The sequence below is a fragment of the Penicillium paradoxum genome (genome assembly GCF_028828445.1).
Source record: "Penicillium paradoxum strain IBT 22861 chromosome Unknown utg000005l_segment0_segment0, whole genome shotgun sequence".
Taxonomy (NCBI): domain Eukaryota; kingdom Fungi; phylum Ascomycota; class Eurotiomycetes; order Eurotiales; family Aspergillaceae; genus Penicillium; species Penicillium paradoxum.
Window position 1 is genome coordinate 254,408 of NW_026643183.1, and position 19,607 is coordinate 274,014.

The following is a 19,607-nucleotide window of genomic DNA, read 5'->3' on the forward strand; positions in this document are numbered from 1 at the left end:
CGGCCACGTTACCCAGCCGAGTGGATCGGACGACTATCCGTAAATATACGCTCTCACAAATACGCGTTTACAAGGGGGCTTGTTCTTTGATTTGAATTATTTTTTTGGTCTTGTTTCTCTCCATCAAGGTGTGATTCTCGCTAAGAATACATGATGTCTGAATTAATGAGAATCCTGCCCAGAGATTCGCCCTTTGTTTGCCATTTGCAGTTTGGACGCCTCAATTTAGTTCTCGTCACTTGCTTCCAGCGGCAGATCCCCTTTGTTGTACCGCTGACCCTTCTTCCCAGCTGCGCGAGAACACTTCATTCAGAGCATCTTGGAAAGTACGGCAGTTCATGTCAATCAGACCCCGTTTGTCCTTGGCTTCGGGATTGCGGATCACCGAAACTAAACATAAGTACCTGTCAAGTAAAGTCAATAAGCATATCAAAGTAAATACCTCACTAGAAGTACATACTTGTTCATCTCCATCAAGTGAATCATGGTTTGATCATGGAGCACCACGTGGCTTTCGGCTTCTTGGATCTGGTCGCCTAATCGCTTGCGGTCTGGGTGATCCCATGAGTACAACTCGGAAATATCGACTATGACATCGATATAATCAGAGCACATCTCATAGCAAGCCATATCAACAGGACGGGTATCAGAGGCGATATAAATTTTACTCAACACATCAAAGAGATATGTCTTTTCGAATCCACAGTTGTTGGCGAGTGTGTTGATGAGATTCTCAAGTGTGGATAAGTTGGGTATCAGCTTCTGGATCACTTTGCTGAAGGCCTCAAAGACCGAGTAATCATAGATGGATGTGAGATAATAGTGCACGGGCGCGTTCTCATAACCTGCATCACTGAGCTCATCGGAGATGCGTTGCACAATGTCCTGGAACGTGTCCGTGCGATACTCATCCGACAGCCCATCGACTTTGTGGATGAAGACCTCTATGTTGATTCCGGGGTAAAACTGCTGGACAGTCAGGATAGTACGATTGAGCCGTGCCACCGAGTCCAGATAGTCATCCTGTGCGTCGATCACCCAAACTAGGGCACCTAAGCTCCCGAATATATCCTCGAGGTCAAAGGCAGACTCAAAGTACTCGAGCTGACCCGGGAAATCCCAGACTTGAAAGTCCATGAAAGAGCTATAGATCTCAAGTCAACTTCAGGCGCATCAAGAACTCAGTCTTTGGAACTTACTGGATCGAGTCCTTTTGAATTCGAGTGGTAGACTCCAAGAAGAGAGTCTCATTAGGCGGCATCTTATGGAACACCACACTGGCAATAGAGGATTTCCCACTCCTAGACCACCAGTCAATATCTCCATGATTTGAGAGAGCCGAGGGAGAACACTTGCCGGCGGAGCCCCATGAGAAGAAGACGAGGTTTAACATCAGGACCCTTGGTGTTGGGCACAGAGGCTGATTTGGCCTGATTTGGTGCAACCGCTTGGTTGTTTCCCTGTAAATTATCCAGAAGGCTTAGCTCGGCTTCGGTCTTATGGAATGGATATTCATGCTGTTGCTTCCAAGACTTGAACTCAAGTCCCATGAAAGGACCATGAGGCCGGCTCACGCGGGCCACCGGCAAGTCGGACATTTTAATCAAACGAAAGGGGTATGCATTCTGGGCAAAGTGTCTGAACAAGAACAAAAGCAGGTTGCGATGAATCAGGATGCAAGATTCATGAAGCAGAGACAGGACATAATAAATCAAGGCATCACATGTCAGGGATGGAAGAGGGTATTGGGCAGTCAGCGAACCTAGCTAGACTGGGATCGATTGGGGAACAAGAAAGGCCTGGGGCTGAAGACAGAGACCCATAGATCCAAGGAAGCACAATCTCACGATGGCCCATTGTGACGGCGACCATAAGAAATGCCTCCAAATTGGAAAAAGGAAACATGCTCCTTGCTTATTCCAAAGCACATCTGGCTGTCCAAGCAGGTATCTTGCCCTTTTTAATCCACGAAGAAATGAAGAAGGCCCGGAACCAAGCAGCTGTCTCACAGGGGCCCGTGCATAGATGCAGCAGGATACAGTAACTAACCGAGCTTCGCCATACGGCCCAGCCATAAATCAAGGCATTATAGGGAGTGAAAGTTCGTGGGGGTGGAATTTGTAAAGCGAAGAGTTTCTTACCTCCATTGTGCGAGAGGACATCTAAATATAATATGTCAAAACCTGTGATACATACTGAAAATGGAGTGGGTGTACTTACTACGTAGTTTGGTGTGTAGGAGACAGGGATACCCATTTAAGACTCCGTGATCAAGGAGAATGACGAAAAGAACTAGTTGGGCTCAATTTAACAGCAAAGAGCGGCTTGTTGACATCTGCATGTGCTAATCTCGCCTAGGATGAAAGCCGCCAGGATTCTAGTTTGTCTAGGATGGTGATACAGGATCGGATACCTGCAGTCAGGCCTGTATCATCGCCTCAGGGTTGACCCAAGGAGAATAGAGCTGGTTGGCGCGACCACTCAGTAATTGTGCCGTTGTACTGTGTGAGGAGTGCGGGGGTTGGAGTAGTTCGGAGCTGCGAGGCGAGGCGAGGCGTAAAGAAACTGACGTGTGATATACACAAATAGCTCAGGAACTAACTTGAAAGAGATTGTTCAAAAGCTCTAATGGGGTTCTTTGGTATAACAGACTATTTGCCATGAAATTGTGGTAAAGAAGAAGATGGGGAAAGAGAGGAGACAGAACCAAGGCGGAGCCGTTATCGTGAGCTCCTATCTTATCGCCAATCGGACATAGACCGCCTTTGTATTCTGCCAGTATAGCCATAGCCATAGCCCTACACATCCATGGATAGACCTCCGCAAAGCTCATAAATGGGCCCCACAACCCTGTCCGCAAGTAAGTTACATAGTATGCGTTATCTGTAATAGGAAATAAATGGGCTTCAGCTACAGATTCTCTATTTAATTGGTTCAATGCTAATGATTGGACTATCTGGGACGTTTGTCTCCCGAATTCAGAGTCACTTGAGAATAACTTTCTCGGACATTTCAATGGAATCATCAGAGTTCTCAAGCAATGTTTCCTGATTCTATTGTATCCTAGCATTGACTGCTTCGGCCTAATTATAATTGTTGAGACCAGAGGTCTCGTGATGTTGAGACTAGAGGTCTCGTGATGTGCAGGCATCACCTTCTTAGTTAGATAGTCGGGAGCCGAGCTTCTTTCCCAATACAACTCTCTCCCTCCTCCCTTTCCGAGCCCCACTTCGTAGGTCTCATCAGATAGGAGTAAGATACTGTTACGCCTGTTCGCTCTGCCCCTCCCAGGTCTACACTAAAGCCCTCGGAACATGCTAGAACTACGATTTTTACGTATAGTGCCGGGGCGGCGAAGCTAAATAGTTTACCTATAATTCCGATAAATCCAAACGTGCTCCGCGGAAACGGGCATCTGGGTGTAGCAGGACCCACTATAGCGATTTTAGGCTGTTATCGTGAGATAGAGGGGGAGAGAGAGAAGGAATATTGATTATCTACTACCACGAAGTAGCTAATGAGGAGCTGGGGAATTGGAAGATAAGGCAAACACCTGGGTGTTGCAACATGTTACGTATACTCGAGCTTCGGTAACTAACTCCTGCAACGAGTTCCCCTTTGCTAGTACGAAGGAGGTTAGGTCAGGAGCACGTCGACGGTCTGTGGATTCGACTAATAATACCAATCTTTCCATATGAACACTCCTTTCGGGAATGGCCGTAAACTCTAACAATGCTCTCTACCAAGATTGCGGAACCTGATACTTCTGCCAATGCTCCAGAGTGTCAGCCTCTTTGAACTTTTCAATTCCCCCTGCAACCCCATCCTCATTCACGTCCCAATCACCCGATTCAACGCGGTCCACCCAGTTCAGCAATACCTTATGAAGCTGCACACACCGTACCGTTGTTGGCAAAAATCCACTGAACTGATATACCTGATATAGCTCGCAGGATACATCTGGAGCAGAAGTTGAAGAGAAATGGGACAAGGGAACACCATTACTGCTGCGTGCATATTGCTTAGCACCAATACCAAACGGTAGTAGCAATCGGCTCTCGTTCCCAAAGCTATTCGGTAGATAATAGAGTGTGGCCTCAATGTACAAGCCAGCGGGAATCACCCGCGTAACCCCATCTAGAAACCACGGCCGTGTCCAGGGTGAGTAATTTGTCCCATCTGCTCGAAATAGAAGGGCTGGCTTTTCAAGTTCACTGAGCATCTGAAAATCATCATGAGGCTTAGTGAATGGTTGCGATACAAACTCAGCTTGGGGTTGTATCCGTATCCCTGGAGCTATATAGTGAAACTTTATGCGGCGGGGAGGAACGGCCAAGAGAAAAGATCGGATAAACGAATGCTCTGTAGGCATCGAATCATCTATCATTAAGTCTGAGTATGGAAGTCTGATTTCTTCATTACTAGTGGTTGGGGGCAGTCGGGATTCAATTGCATCGAGAAGACGAGTGAAAGCAGCGACGGCCTTTTCAAGATCCCGCCGAGTGTAGTGATGGATCTTCCAGGGGTAGAACTGTTCTGGTAATGTATTTTCCAGCTCTGAAGATGTTGTCACTTTGCCTTCATCGATCATTTCAAGATAAGCCTGAAGAATGTGCTGTAAAGGCCTCCACGGCCATGGCTTTTCAGCATAACTCACATCTTCCCAGGTTGGAAAGAAGGCAGCGAGTTCAGTTTCCTGGTCGAACCTATTCCTATGTGAGTATTATCTCAATCCATAAGAACAGCTGATAGCGGATCTAAACTAACAAAATCCCGACTTCATCCTCATCCGTGGAGCATGTGGCTGGATAAAGCCACACAAACCGATCTCCCCATGTGTCCAGAATGGAGAATCGAAGAAGATCACGACTCTCCTGCAGCCCGCGAAGAAAGTAGAAGAAATGGAAATCAGGGTGTGAAAAAGGAACGGATTTGGCTAAGCGTAGAAACTGAATGAGTTTAGGACTTAGGCGGGAAGCGAGGTCGAATGACACCGGGGAAGAATTCTCCCACCATGTCTCTGACGAAAGGGAAGATAGATCTCGACCGGCACCAATCCATGCGTACTCCAAGATCTTGTTGTGACATTTGGCAGATAACTGAGGATCAAAAGAGGGCTGCATTTTGGTACGCAAGTACGGAGTAGGGCGGGTGCGAACGGTTGGAGGTCATGAGACATCATGTGGGATAATCATACCAGTTTACGAAGGGGCATAGCGGCCAGGGGTTGTCAACTGATGTGGTATTCAGTATAGTAGGGGTCCAATCAAGGGAGTTGAAATCTCTGTATTTCTGTATCCACTATTCTAGCAGGAAATATGACTTTCTGACTAATATCAAAAATACTGCATAGGCAGGATAAACTAAACTTCCGGTATGCCGATCTCTTGCTCCGACAGGGGTTAAATGCCTTAAAACTGAGGCTCAATGCCTGAAGTATGCCTGATCTTAGACTGGCAGAAATCTAAAATACCTGAATTACTACCTACCTCATAATGACTCGAAAATGATGGATTATGTAAACAAAATTTACGAGGCTATCCGAGCTGGAACCCGTAAGTTTTCGATCTTGATGTTTTCCACCGGCTTTAATTGAGGCACCGTAGGTAATATTCAGACACCAATACTACCTAATACAGCATCCGACCCCTGGCCACTACACACCTGCGTACATAACCCAACGTCCACCAGACACTCGCCCTTTAAGATGATTTAATAATGCCACTTTCGGTGTCCATGGCCGTGCAGGTGTGTTCGCCCATACACACTTCCAGTTTCCTGAGGAATTTCACTATCAAGTGGTTGGTGACTTATCGCTTCTGACTCCCAGTTTATGTAGTCTGAATATGTGGCAGGATCCGTTGGATTCGGCTCTGGCGGATCATTCTTTGCATTGAGAGTATTGGCTGCTTCCTCTGTTTCGGCAATGGCTGATAGGGGAAGATCTTGTTGGAGGACAGAGCGGGCTATCTCGCGCTTCAACCATAGCACGGACACAATATTTGTTGGAAGATTATTGGACGAGGGTGAAATTTTAAAATTGTTGAAGGTAGGCCAGTCGAAAGGGTGGGCATACATTCTGGACAGCTGAATGTGAGTCCAAGACTAACCAAGAGCGAAAGATAGCAGAGATGTGTGCACTCACGGGTCATCTGGTAATGCGCGGAATCCTTGGTCTGAAGCGGTTGTGCTTCTTCCATTCACCTTGTAGGTTGCTGTTCAGGTCAAACTCAGCAACCTATATACTCCATTGGATATTGGTAAGACCTGGGTTGACTTACCGAAGCATTCGCTGTTTGATGTTTGAGAATCAAACTATAGTATGGGTTAGTTTCCAACAAGGTAGTTTGACTTGAAATCAGACCCAATTGGAAGAAACAAGACATAGAAAAATAGGATCACATACCCCGTACCGCTCGATGAAATGATTGGCATTTACCATCGCACCTCCTCGCTTGTCGTCGCCGGGAAAGGGAGAGAATTTCCAAGTCACAGGCAGCTTACCCTTTCCTTCGCCGCGCAAACGCACACATGGGTCATAGTAAGCCTGCTTCCACCAACTCCAGTCTTGGCCTGATATAGTTAGTTCACGAGGTTACCTGTCAGTTGGGGTAATACACCGAGTAGTGCCAAGTGATTGGGAGGAACAAACCATGTAAAGCATTGGCTGGGCCATTGACCAAACGCACTATCTGATAAGCATAGTTGTTTGACTCTTCCATAGATGCAAGAGGAAACTCGTCACTGCCCTAAGCCCTTAGTAAATTATTCATGGGGGATAGTAGGTCATTGAGCGTGTGCTTACACTTCGCAAACGGACCGAGATCTGAATTTCCCACTCCCACCAACTAAAGACTTGTCCTTGTACCAGCGGGCTCCTCTCGCGTTGTTCCAAGTGTCCTTCATGGTCATTCCTGATCTGCCCAAGTGAAATACATTCTTCCCATCAAGACCTTTTTCAATGGCCCACCGCTGGTTGTCGCATATCTGCAATCATTAGAAGATACGTGTGGTGAGAAACAGTGAAGAGAACAGATGGTGAGAACCCGGAGACGTACCTCGTCAAAACCCCACCCATAGTTACAGGTGTAAGTGACGGCGCAATTTGCCCCCTCTTCACTATATTTCTGCACTGTGTAAGGCCCACGCATGCTATTCGCCTGCGTTGCTTGAGCCGTGGCAGTAAGCTTGGGGCTTTGCATCTCGGTAATACCAGGCCCAACAGCGCCCTGGCCAAATGATGACACTGCGGAAGCCATGACACCATTGACACCCGCAGCCTTTTCGTGAGCAACAACCTCATTTGGTTTGGCACACGGGTTCACTTTAGCTATATTCCAGTGGAGGTTTAGACCGATGGAGATCTTGACAATCTTACTAAATGCCCAAACAATTTGACCTCCTGTTCGGCGAGTCAGGAAGGGATTACGGATCAAACCGAAGAGCGAGATAACATACCGAGAACCATGGCGCCCAAAGTTGCTAATGACTTACACAATGCATCATCAGAAGACGACAAGCCACGTTTGGCGATTCCTTTGCGACCAACCTTGTCAGGAAAGTCAGGATTGGTATCGGGGGATGTGATCAAGTCACCGTCACGTTTTGTGATGCCGTTTTGCCCAATCAATTTCAATGAATCAGTGTTGGAATAGGAGGATGGCACAAATCCGGAGCAGCAATAGGACTGTGAACCACCTGGACGACATGAATGAGCAACTCGTATTACCCCTTTAGATCGAAATAACAAGACTTACCGTTGCAGGTCAAGTCATAGATAGCTCCCATCTCTGAATTGTCGACATATGAATTGGCTAGGTTTTCGAACCCTCTTGTTAGAATTAAATATTGGAAACTGAATATCTCTTGACACTCACAGTTCACCGCGACAAGATCACTTCCATCCGGACAGTAGCCGGTGGCGCAGGGCAAGCCCACGCCACGCCATCCATACCAGTCACAAGTGCCGGTATTCGTTCCAGGAGCGCAGCAGAGCGTTTTGACCTCATCACCATCACAATTCATATCGAGGTCAATTCCTGCCACCTGGCCCTTGGCATAGGTTTCAGAAATGAATCCAGCTACACACATATCGCCACAGAAGGACCAGTAGCATGAGTTCTGTCTGGTAGCTGCTGCTTCTGCAGTTTTTTGGAGCCCACGGAGCTTGGTGGCATCGCTAGCGGACACCCCATTAGCGGTTCCAATGCCCATCAAGTCATTACTGCTCTTGCTGTCTTGACTGTCGTGATCAACCGCCCAGATCATTGTTCCTCCGAGGCAGAGGTTATTCGCAGCACTAATCTTCATCTGCATAGTTTCACCGTCATCATAGGAGACCCATTGATCAGAATCCCAGGTAATCCACTTTACCGCAGCTTCACGATCCAACGTGGGTGTGAGATCATTGGTAGCAATGACACGCTGGATCTCCGCATTAGATAGTGTTCCTGCTGATTTTGTACACTCCCCTGCGGCTCCACCTTCACTGAAGATACAACCAGGAGTATTGCAAGATGAGTCCTTAAGAGTGAAGGAGCGTCCATACCAACCGAGACCCAGGTTGACCTTAGAGGGCGAGATGCTGCTACGCCAAAGCAAATCTAGACCAAGTTTGATCTCAGTCATGTTGGTGTGCGGGCGCACATAAGGACCGGTGAACTTGCTCGATGAGTCCCATACACCATGAATATCGTAGGACATGATGTTGAAGAAGTCTACTGAATTCTCCATTTCCGTGAGGTCAAACCAGCGAAGATACCAGTAAGAAGACGGCAGTGTAACACTGATCCCATACCTGTCTCCAAATGCCGTCTTGAGATCGCGGAGAAGCAACACGAAGTTGGCGGTGTCAGAATTGACTCCACCACGGTCCTGGGCTCCTGGATACTAATAAATTCAGATCAATAACAGGTTCAACCCATTTGAAAACAGCCAAAACATTTTCATGCTTACCTCCCAGTCAATATCAACTCCATCAAAGCCATAAGTATTCATGAATTGAATCAAAGATGTGATAAAGACCTGTCGACTTTTCGCTGATGATGACATGTCGCTGAAGGCTGTCTGGGTGTTAGGGGAATTTGTCGCATCCTATGATCTGTTACTAAAGCTTTGGGGGATGGCGCAGATGTTAGGAGCTCACATTGAAGGCCCATCCGCCGATAGAAACCCATGTTTCTAAGGATCTGATTGTATTTGCATTAGACCATGCAAAACAGTATTTTTGGGGAAAAGGAGCCGGGGTAAGTACTGCTTCTTCTGCTTGAGCGCAGTGAACTGTGAGTATAACGCAACATCACCCGCATCCATGGGGATAATCTCGAATGTTGTAGGGTGAAAATATACAAAGGCTATATCACAAGGTTAGGATTGTTTCTTGGAGCGTACACACGAGTCAATGTGTATGATATGTACCAAAATTCATATGTGTCATAGCAGTCACGTCAATATCGGAAGGAAACCGTGTGTCGCACGATCGTTGGGAGGCCCTACAACAAGTATGTCAGGAGAGTCACGATGATAAGGCCTTTCGCCCGTCTTTTTCGAAGGACATACTTACCATCCTTCGTAATACCCAATCGTCCTTTTTGTAGAGCTGGAACCGGAGCATGAGGGCTCCGGCACCGAGCCACATGTTCCGAACCCAGCCTGGCATCCATCGGCACAGAAGTCCTGTACAGTCAAGAAAGAGATTTAGCAATACCCTGCATTGACCCAACATAAAGACGAACAACTTACGTCTGTCGTTCCACAAAATCCATATTTCGAACAGCAAACCTCCAATGGGCAAGACACAGAGCCGCCCTCCGAGTATTCCCCACATTCAGCTTTTGCATTGCAGTTGGAGAGACAGACATCCGGTGCACACTGGTCAGGCGCATAGCCACATACACCTGTCTACAAAGGCCTTAGCGTTCACAAGTCGACAACTGTAAACAGATGATAGAATTATTCTCACCTTGCTGCAACAAGCACCATTAGCGCATGGTGTACCTGGAGCGCAAGTTCCTGTAGGAAGCTCATTGTCGGCTCGTCTTTGCAAACCGGAAGAAGAAAAATTCACTGATTGTAAGGCTTTTACCATAGGGTTTGCTGAGATTCCAGTCAAATTCTCGTAGAGAGGGGTAGATGGGTCATGTATCGCAACTCTAGCTTCATAGATGCTGCTTCCATTTTGTGCGTGCCATATTGTCGCATTCGTCAATGGCAAAGCTACGAGAGCTGTAATATACAGCACCAAACAGCGAGGGTAGCCCATCGTTTGCGCAAAACCAAAGTACTCTGACAGTGCCGTGGGAAGCCACGGCTACTACCTAGGTATATTATGTTCAGAAACATCGCTTGTAAAAACTAGTTTGGTTACATTCGAAATCGAAAACTGCTTTCTGTCAGTGGTGGACCTCAAGAATAATCTCTCATTTCCCTCGAAAAATCAAGTCAAATGAGAAGGTCTTAACTGAGACAAAAAAATCTAGGCTTAACCAAAAAAGGCGTTGCTGTTACATTATCAACAATCTGATTCTCTACTAAGGCTCTTAAGCGAAGAAAAACCTCTCTAGTGTGCAATCTAGCTCGTCTTAGTCCATCGTCGGCATATCCCGTACAGATGAGGATAGTGGATATCTAATTTCTCACTCCGTTGCCTTCCCGACTTGGCAACGCACTAGACATCCCGCCATACTCATTTTCGCCCAGCGGGAGCAGATTATTCGAAATCCGCAACCTAGACCCAGGGTGAGGGGTTTATTTACGAAAATGGGTGGCAAAGATAGCTTCAGTTCATTATTGCCAAGAGTGGAACCTAATTTCGCTGGGTTTTCGAATCCTTGCTAGTGGCATGGGTGTCTTCGGCTGAGAGAATATATGGTTGTCTATGTTGTAGACAGAAAATTCCAGCAAAGTTGACAGTACACCATTGAGTGTTTTCAGCAGAAAAAATGTTTTTGCAGATTCTAGCCTTGGGGCTAAGTCTCAGTGCCTCAGCTCAGGCATCTTTCCGAATCTATGATAACTATGACAGTCGTGTGATTCAGGCCGCCTTTGGTCTATCAGACCAGTGCCTACAAGCCTTGTGAGTGATGGTCTATTTCCAAGGTGTTCGGGTAGTTGACGGTATAGAAACATGACCATTCTCTGTGACAAGGCCACCGGAAGTAATGCAGCCGGAGGACCGGACAGTCTCTGTGAGTGGTTTTGTTTGTCGTTCTTTCATTCATTTCTTCTAAAGGCATACTCGTATAGCTTGGAGCGAGCAGAATGTGACTACTCTCTGTACGTCAGAATGCGGCAAGTCGCTGTCCTCTTGGAACTCAGCCGTCGAAACCAGTTGTGAGGGCGAGACAATTTACAGCAGTGGGACATTTATGCTCGCCCAGGCAATTCCCGCTCTCTGGGTGAGTGGCTATGAACTAGTTTGTTTGCAAGATAGGTAAGTTCAGCTGTGTTGATTGAGGTCTTCAGGATGCACCTGCTAACAAATTTGCGGAAGCCTATCAAACTGGTGCTTTCTAGATTCTCAAACATGGCAGGGCAGTGACTACGTAAGGTGAGTACATTCTTGTGTTTATATCTTACTTGAGTATAATCGAGCTGATGAGATCACGCCAATTAGATGGTCACCGGATGCATGCTATAACCAAGACGAGTCTGCCATTCCCGCGGAATGCTCTGATCCAGACTGGTCCATCACAGATATTTCAGACAGTATGAAGGATGTGACTAGATTATATGATCGAAGTTTGGTAAAGGGAAAATCACCACCCACTATCACGAGACGAATGTTAACAAATCACAGCTATGCAGTGAATGTTTCATCACAATATGGCGACAACGTCTGATGTCTCCGTTGCTGCCAGATGGCCAGCAAACTGACTATCTGATCCAACAATATGATGCCATCCAAAGCAAATGTTCCACTACGTTTCCCGTGACAGCATATGGTACCACGCTCTCAGTCGCTGCGCCAACACCTACATCGCTAAATGCAGACGCAATTGGAAGTACCTTAATAAGTGCCTCTCCTGCCTCGACTACCTGTCTCGGACAAATAGTACAGCCGTTCAGTGACCATCGTACGTGCTACAACATCTCTGATACGTATAATGTCAGCACAGGTGCTATAGTCGCGGCTACGGGAGATTATCTTTGTGATTTTGACTCCCCCATCTGTCTTCCTCTTCCATGCACTTTGGACACGGTTTGGGACAACCCTACATGGTATGCTCAAATATTCTGCCTTCTCATTGATAATGACGTCCTAGATCCCTTGCACAATGACTGACTGGCATGACATGACTTCAGCCAAGAACTTGCAGATAGATATTCCACTGAACGCAGCAATGTCACCCTGACACAGTTTCTTACCTGGAATCCCAACGTTCTGGGCTCGTGCGGTTTTCTCAATCACGCCCAGCGAGTGTGTAAAAGGTCGGTTTGCTCAGATTCTTCTTCCTTCCCATCTCCTTTCTTTCTCTAAGTGTGAATTGTGATTCATTGCGGTTCCTGTATGCTTATATTCACACATCTCTAGCCCACCTGGGGATCATTTCACGGCAACTGGTGTTATCTATGCGCCTACCGCGGCAGGTTCATACTATTCTACTGGTAATTCTTCACAGTTCAGGTGAACGTAGTTTCACCATTATATTTGGTCATACATCCGAGTGGGGTTCTGATAAATTTCAATGTGCAGCGAGTCCCGCCAAGCCTACCCAGTCGGGAACCACATCCGAATGTGGCATCTTCTATGATGTTGTATCGGGAGACACTGTGAGTGAATAATGATAACCTCATTGCCGGAGTAGATGGAAGGCTAATCTATTATATAAAGTGCAACTCGATTGCCTTGCGATTGTAAGCTGCGATCTTTAGATTTTTCTCGTTTTTCATTATTCTCCCTGTGACCGGAGCTGATCAACGACTACAGCGGTGTTACCTTTTCAGAGCTTCAAACTTTGAACACCTTTGTCAGTATCCTCATGCCAGCAGACGAATTCATATCAGCTAACGCATGGCTAGATATGGAATAATTGCACCAATCTCTGGCTTGGTAACTCAATTTGCGTTGCGCCTGTAACCAAATCAGCTACTTCCACTGATGGTACCTGCGGTCCTTCGAACGGAAATACAGTCTGCCCAGGAGTGGACAGGTAATCAGCCTCCGATCCGCTCTTTTATTCCCATATCAACATTCTACTGACTATTAACAGTTGCTGTTCAATCAATGGATACTGTGGTACAACATCCGCTTACTGCAGTGCAGGGAATTGCATCTCCGGTGCATGTGAGACGAGTCTTGCTACCACTGATGGCACCTGCGGCCCCTCTTGGGGGGACACAACATGTACTAACCCTAGTTTTGGTTCGTAAGTTTTCCAGATACTCGTCTTAGAACTTGAATTTGATTAACACTCGTCTGCAGATGTTGTTCGATCTATGGATATTGCGGTACCGGGTCCGACTACTGTGGACCGGGCCATTGTTACTCGGGAGAATGTGATGGCGCTAATGGGGGTCTGAGTATTAACGGGGAATGTGGACCGAGCTTTGTAGGTAACAAGTCTTGTGTTGGCACCCAGTTTGGTGATTGCTGTTCTACTTCAGGCTACTGCGGAAGCACAGTCGATTATTGCGGTTCTGGGAGTTGCTTCTCCGGGGCTTGTCTTTAACCATAGAGAAGGGTTGTTAGATCACCTGTGCCGCGGATCTCTTTTTCCAATGCTCGCATGCTGAGACCTCGTCCCCGGAGACGCGGTTATGATTATACATGAGAGCCTCAAAAGAACACGACATTCCGTCTGTGTGGATATAATAAAAAAAAGCGAAGAAGAAAAAGATAAAGGGGGGCACATCAAGATATCCTGTATCTACTTCACTAAATGTCATTCGGATTAGCACTATACCTTCATCTCACTCTGCCCTGTTAAATCAAATACATAAAGTTTTGGCATTGATAATGCGCCAGCGAATAAGCTTGTGCTTTTGTTGTTTATATATGAATAGACCTGGCAGTGACCCTCCGGGTGGTCCATGATCTTGGACCCTCCACCCGCCCCTCCGAGGGTCAGGGTCGCTCATAAGCGACCCTGACCCTGACCCTGGTTCTATGAGGGTCGCATGCGGGTGACCCTCCATGACCCGCAGCGACCCTCGGATGCATAAATATACAGAGCTAAGCCAAATTGGGATGTATAAATCTGCTTATATAATAGGATTTTCATAATTATTTTCATAAAATTTATTTTTATCATAAAACTTGCTTGTTTGTCCTGTTTGACGACCCTCAGGGTCACCCGCGGGTGACCCTCCGAGGGTCCAACCTCTAGGTGGACTACCCTCCGGGTCGGAAGGTTGGACCCTCGAACCGCCCCAGTGGCGGGGCGGTTCGAGGGTCGTGAGGGTCACCCGCGGGTCACTGCCAGGTCTATATGAGGTTTAGCTTGGAGGCTCACGATTGGTTGACGTAATTCGGTGACCTCGGGAGTGACCTTGCAGGGCTATCTACTAGGTAGGTATGTATGGATTTCACTCCATCCCACTCCACTCCACCCACTCCACTCCACCCCCACTCCACTCCACCCCACTGCGGCTCACCCGAGCCAATCAGCCTACGCTCTCACCGAAGAGCCTCATCTCTAGATTTCACCTGGCCATCCTTGTTAGACGGAGACTTGGTAGCATCTACTTCTCTGTGTCGTCCTTGGGCTGGTTAAAACCTCCAATTCGGAGACCTGCTTCTCCCCGTTAACCCTCAGCGGCCCGGACTAATCGTCGGCCCCACACCTCATTCCGCTGAGTCTCACGATTTCGCACCCGTAGCTAGACGGAAACCCCACGATTCTGCCCTGCAAAACCACGCACAGCCATGGTGTTTCCGCCGTCACCTCGACTTACACCATATCGTATGCAGCTCCCGATAGAGCGGTTCATACGATATACCATATAGACCTTGCCCAGGCCCGCCAAGAAGCCCGCTCCATGGATAGCCCGGCCTACTTTCTCCAAAATTTCATACAGCTTACTGTATAGCAGTGTACCTTGATCTCCAACCGATGAACTTAAGGAATACTGGTTGCCAATTATCTAACTGCACAGAAGAGAAAAATGAAGACCTAGATCTCCATTAATATTCAACGCTGTGATATAGCTCTATTGCCTGCTTTATCACCCGTAGGCAGGAAATCGCGCAGGATATTATTCTGCGGCATTGTGGCAGCAGAAAAGTCAGAGGTGAGCTCAGTGAGCTAACGAAGGCCAATTTCATCAAAAGTACAGTCATTTGGGCTTACTTCCAATTGCCAATTATCCGGGAGGTTATCGAACCAAGATTCGATAAAAACTTTACCTTTGAAAATAATGCATGGAGGTAGCACCCACCCCAAAGCATTCAGACATTCCAAGGTTCAATTGCAGTTACCAACTCGCGATAGGGAACTGTTAGTTAGGAGGGGAGAGGTCGAGGCTTATATACTACCACGCACAGGAGCGCAAAGCGACCGACTACGCTAATCTTGAATTATTATACACTAAACCTAAATAAGTTTAACGTACCAGTCCGATATGGTGTAGTGGCTAACATCGCCGTCTCTCACACGGCAGCCGGGGGTTCGATTCCCCCTATCGGAGTTTCTTTTTGATTTTCTTTTCTTTTTGCAGCCAGGCGTTGACCACTGTTTTTTGGCCGAAATGAATTCATGATATATTTGGCCTATCTACCGTGGCTAGTCATTCTTGTCTTCTATCAATTTTGATGCGAAGAATCACATCTATGCCACTTGCCCGAGAGGGTTGTGAGTCATAAAGCACCATAATAGCCCGCACTTAGACCACCCTTGGAAGCCACGGTCGCATTCTGAGTCATTGTAATTTCGATTTTGGCCTGTCACGCTCGGAATTAACAGTCAACCCGTCTTGCCTATGGGATTATGACTGGGTATGAATCATTTGGTCCATGGCGTCACGAAGCTGACGTTCGAAAAAGCAAAACAATGCACCTTGGACAGGAGACACCGTACTCCATAGCATCATCATCCAAGGTATATTGTATCAACACAAAATGTATATATCCAGCCCATATCTACCCAAGATGTAACACACTATTTCCATTCGAAACTCCTAGATCCCTTCGCTGGATGACAATATGTCTTCAAACGACCCCACACAGAAGATAGACGCTAATGACACGATGGAGAGGGATGTACCATCTCTGCCATTAGAGTCTATGGCCTCATCCTCGAAGCAGAGGCAACGAAGTTCTTTGCCCGACTATGACCCCAAGGCCGGCGAAAATAAGCTGCGTCCAGCTGGCAGTAAGTGATAGCTAGCCTGGACAACTCCCACGTATATATGTCGCGAAGGCTGACCGGACCGAGCAGATATTATAAATCGTATCAACTGGGATTCAGCATTTGAATGTAACGACTACATTATTGGATTCGTGGACCGGTTTGAAGGCCAACTGGAAGTCACCATGGGCAGTTGGAAGAAGGAGACCACCGATGAGGAATTTATTCCACAGCACCGGGTGCTATACATCAGACACACCAACGGGGATGTCGTGTGGGACCGAAAGAGACGAATCGATAAGATCTTTTGGAGTGGCAACTCGGCTTTTAAGGAGTTGGCGTTTCTGACTGGAACGGGATAGGGTTGCACCTTCCCTGCTGTTTACTTCGTACCTGGGCACCTGATAGGGGCCATTGTGTCATCTCGGTCATCTCGGTCATCTCTGTCATCTTAACACTCTCATCATCTCAGGCTTTATGCAATCAATGTCTGAAATGGACCCATCCAAGAAAAAACCATCATTGCCGCGCCTAACCACCAGTATACCTCTTCTCGAGCAATCCCCCAATGCATCCTGCAATGCTTTACCATCAAAGGTCCCTCCAGATGCCAGCGCCCCACCTATCATTATCCCAGAAAAGCCAGCGAGAACTCCATCAATGTTTAAGGAGGAGAAGCACGACGAGGAAAACATAGCGCCAGCCACACGTTTTTCGTCAGATGCAATGCCCATCTATGTCTCTCAGAAAAATGTGGACGATTCACCGTTGACCAAGGCAAAGAAATTGTACTATGACGACGCATTTACAGCCCGTGGATCCCACAATTCACCAAAGGACCGTGTCATGTATGAATCTGTTGTTGTCGTTGAGCTCAAGACCAATACCAAAGTATGTGATCGATCACTCTTGCTCGGTGATTCCTCACTGCTAACCTACTGGGTAGGCGAAGGAAGACACTTCCAAGCTATTATCGAATTTGATCCACTCCATGGCCCAGTTTTATCAGCGTCCAGAGACATCAATACTGGTGACTATCGACCAAAACGCCGACCTAATTTTCGGCACTAACCCCGGCTCGGCGTATCTTCTGAAGATTAGTGCTCTCTCAAGTTTGATTGGATCCCTCACCAATCTACGCAACACCAATCTCATTCAAGCAGCTATCCAAGAACTGATTGGCATCGCTCCAGACAAAGGAGTTGTCATATATACTCCAGTAAGCGAGGACAATCTTGCAACGAATGGGACAACTGCCAGAGCTGAGATCGATCGCCTGGAGCAAATTGACAGCAACAGCCCTTCATTCTTCAAGACCATTTCACGATCTATGAGTCGTCGCATCAAATCGAGTAGCGGTAACAGTGCTCCACTGTCGCTCACTTCAGTCATGAGTCCTGATAGCGCCACCACCACTTCAACTTCTTCCGCCGCAGTTGCTTCAGCACCGGCTCCCACACTGCGACCACATCAAGGAGATAATAAAAAGCCAATCAATCAACCAAAGTCACCAAAGGAGGAATTGGTCCAGCAGGTATCATCCAAGGATGAGAAAAGTGAACGAACCTTGAAGAAAAGAAACAGCTTCCGAGGGTTTGTCACTCGTCGCTTGGGTGAACTAGGCGAGTTAGCATCGAGGAAACCACCCAATGACTCCAAGGGAAAACAGGACTAATTTCCGTTTGACAATCACAGACGAAAAGCGAGCTCAATGCCTAGTGTATAGTATTTTTAACGTTAGTATGCATTTATCTCATCATGGCAGAGGCTCAGACACTACCTTTATTCAGATGACAATAAAACAAAATGTTTTAGAGATATACTGGGTCGATCAAGCTCGATTCTCCTAAGGACCACATTCTAGCCATTCCAAAGCATGCTACCGCACTAGGTCAGCTAATCCGGGGCCTAAATATAGACGTTGATTTCTCTCCTGGTAGTTACCTCCAAATGAATTTGCACTTTGCTCTCTTTATTGCTTTCTGCTTTCTGCTTGTGTATGTCTATGTAATACTTTATACACCGTTATGAGAGAAAAAGGCGTCAGGCGTCCTTGGTCACATGGTACAAGTGTGGTGAAACTTGTGTGTTATTTTGTTTCCAAAGTGAGAGAAGCGTCTGAACTTTCGCGTTTAGATAACACCCTTACTCTCTTGCAACCTCTTTTGATCTGCCTTCTCTCCCTTTTCCATGAAGTTCCCCTAAAGTCTTCATTGAGAGCATGGTCACATTGAAATCTCTTTGTTTGCTTGTTTTATTGAACCTATTCTAGGTATCATGGCTGGCACCCGTGACGACAAGGTCACTGCTATTGGCCGGACTGACAGCAATGATTCGATCATCCTGATGACCTCGTCTGAGTCGGCGACGATGGAGCTTATTCGGGAGAGTCCTGGCGATCTCTTTGACGCGCCTAATGGCGCTGCCTTAATCCGTACGGACCCTTGTATAGTGAACTGTTTATTTATGAATGAGCCCTTACTGACCATGCCTTGCTAGATGCGTGCAACTGCCAGGGTCTTTGGGGTGCAGGGCTTGCTCGTAAATTCCGTGACCGCGTTAGTCGACAGTCGAGTCACCTCACTTAATGCGAGTGGAATCTAGGACTAACAAAACAATGTTGAATAGTACCCTGCCGCCTACGAGATCTACCGCAAGCACTGTCTTCAGGGCCTTGAGAAGCCTGTCACCCATCTGATTCCCAAATTGAGTGACGAGGAATCACACCCCTCGCTGATTGTCCAGCAACCCCTCGGTACCGCACTTATTATCCCGCCTCAGCAGAGTGACTTTGCCCTCCACCGACGTCGTCATTGGATAATTTGCCTTTTTGCGTCGAATCATTATGGTAGCCGTGTTGATTCGGAGGAAATGATTCTTAACAGCACTTTTGCTGCCCTACGCCACATGAGGGAGCAACTGCAGGGTTCTTTCTATTCATCTTCCCAACCCGATAACGACCGGCCTATGGGCTTCTATTCCAGCCGTTTCTGCACTGGTTTGTTCAATATTCCCTGGGAATGCATTCGCGATTTGATCGTTAGGGTCGGTGTGCCAATCAATGTGTACCACCCGTTTGAGCCCAACACTCGCCGCGCACGCCCTCTGCCTCTACAGCGACCTGCCGAGGCTCGCCAGAACTAAGGCAACACATCAATTGCCTTCTTCGGGGACTGGAAATTCCGGGTTGATGTTTTCTACTGGAGATGTCTACGGCGGATTGAGGGGAAGTATCTCATGCCTGGTTCATTGCGGTTGTTTCGATAGTTTTGACATGCCTCGCTTTGTTCTCATTTCGAAATGAAATTTGAGGCTATGGAT

The 19,607-nt window shown here is 47.1% G+C and overlaps 8 protein-coding genes across 8 annotated transcripts; 5 read left to right on the forward strand and 3 right to left on the reverse strand.

Annotated features, from left to right (window-relative positions):
- Window positions 1-235: 235 nt before the first annotated feature.
- Window positions 236-1,393, reverse strand: N7457_005142 (GTR/RAG family Ras-related GTP-binding protein; the record flags this gene model as incomplete). Its single annotated transcript, XM_057176187.1, has 3 exons — window positions 236-404; window positions 461-1,144; window positions 1,200-1,393. The coding sequence occupies 3 exons, from the start codon at window positions 1,391-1,393 to the stop codon at window positions 236-238; spliced, it is 1,047 nt and encodes a 348-aa protein (XP_057030489.1).
- Window positions 1,394-3,739: 2,346 nt separating this feature from the next.
- Window positions 3,740-5,123, reverse strand: N7457_005143 (uncharacterized protein; the record flags this gene model as incomplete). The annotated part of the gene is made up of 2 exons (XM_057176188.1): window positions 3,740-4,706; window positions 4,768-5,123. The coding sequence occupies 2 exons, from the start codon at window positions 5,121-5,123 to the stop codon at window positions 3,740-3,742; spliced, it is 1,323 nt and encodes a 440-aa protein (XP_057030490.1).
- Window positions 5,124-5,766: 643 nt separating this feature from the next.
- Window positions 5,767-10,261, reverse strand: N7457_005144 (glycoside hydrolase family 18 protein; the record flags this gene model as incomplete). The annotated part of the gene is made up of 17 exons (XM_057176189.1): window positions 5,767-6,079; window positions 6,146-6,215; window positions 6,282-6,315; window positions 6,407-6,560; window positions 6,619-6,744; window positions 6,806-6,987; window positions 7,047-7,402; window positions 7,459-7,698; window positions 7,758-7,829; window positions 7,878-8,889; window positions 8,956-9,093; window positions 9,146-9,188; window positions 9,254-9,353; window positions 9,418-9,491; window positions 9,563-9,675; window positions 9,742-9,900; window positions 9,962-10,261. Coding segments are annotated over 17 exons (3,486 nt in total), but the record flags the coding sequence as incomplete, so codon positions are not given.
- An 864-nt stretch (window positions 10,262-11,125) lies between these two features.
- Window positions 11,126-11,840, forward strand: N7457_005145 (uncharacterized protein; the record flags this gene model as incomplete). Its single annotated transcript, XM_057176190.1, has 3 exons — window positions 11,126-11,186; window positions 11,245-11,396; window positions 11,583-11,840. 3 exons carry the CDS (start codon window positions 11,126-11,128, stop codon window positions 11,838-11,840), a joined length of 471 nt encoding a protein of 156 aa, XP_057030492.1.
- A 1,259-nt stretch (window positions 11,841-13,099) lies between these two features.
- Window positions 13,100-13,521, forward strand: N7457_005146 (uncharacterized protein; the record flags this gene model as incomplete). The annotated part of the gene is made up of 3 exons (XM_057176191.1): window positions 13,100-13,151; window positions 13,212-13,367; window positions 13,424-13,521. 3 exons carry the CDS (start codon window positions 13,100-13,102, stop codon window positions 13,519-13,521), a joined length of 306 nt encoding a protein of 101 aa, XP_057030493.1.
- A 2,620-nt stretch (window positions 13,522-16,141) lies between these two features.
- On the forward strand, window positions 16,142-16,648 carry N7457_005147 (DUF504 domain-containing protein; the record flags this gene model as incomplete). The annotated part of the gene is made up of 2 exons (XM_057176192.1): window positions 16,142-16,310; window positions 16,377-16,648. 2 exons carry the CDS (start codon window positions 16,142-16,144, stop codon window positions 16,646-16,648), a joined length of 441 nt encoding a protein of 146 aa, XP_057030494.1.
- A 133-nt stretch (window positions 16,649-16,781) lies between these two features.
- On the forward strand, window positions 16,782-17,961 carry N7457_005148 (MIF domain protein; the record flags this gene model as incomplete). Its single annotated transcript, XM_057176193.1, has 2 exons — window positions 16,782-17,177; window positions 17,233-17,961. The coding sequence occupies 2 exons, from the start codon at window positions 16,782-16,784 to the stop codon at window positions 17,959-17,961; spliced, it is 1,125 nt and encodes a 374-aa protein (XP_057030495.1).
- A 602-nt stretch (window positions 17,962-18,563) lies between these two features.
- N7457_005149 (Appr-1-p processing) lies at window positions 18,564-19,430 on the forward strand (the record flags this gene model as incomplete). The annotated part of the gene is made up of 3 exons (XM_057176194.1): window positions 18,564-18,720; window positions 18,786-18,844; window positions 18,915-19,430. The coding sequence occupies 3 exons, from the start codon at window positions 18,564-18,566 to the stop codon at window positions 19,428-19,430; spliced, it is 732 nt and encodes a 243-aa protein (XP_057030496.1).
- Between the last annotated feature and the right edge of the window lie 177 nt (window positions 19,431-19,607).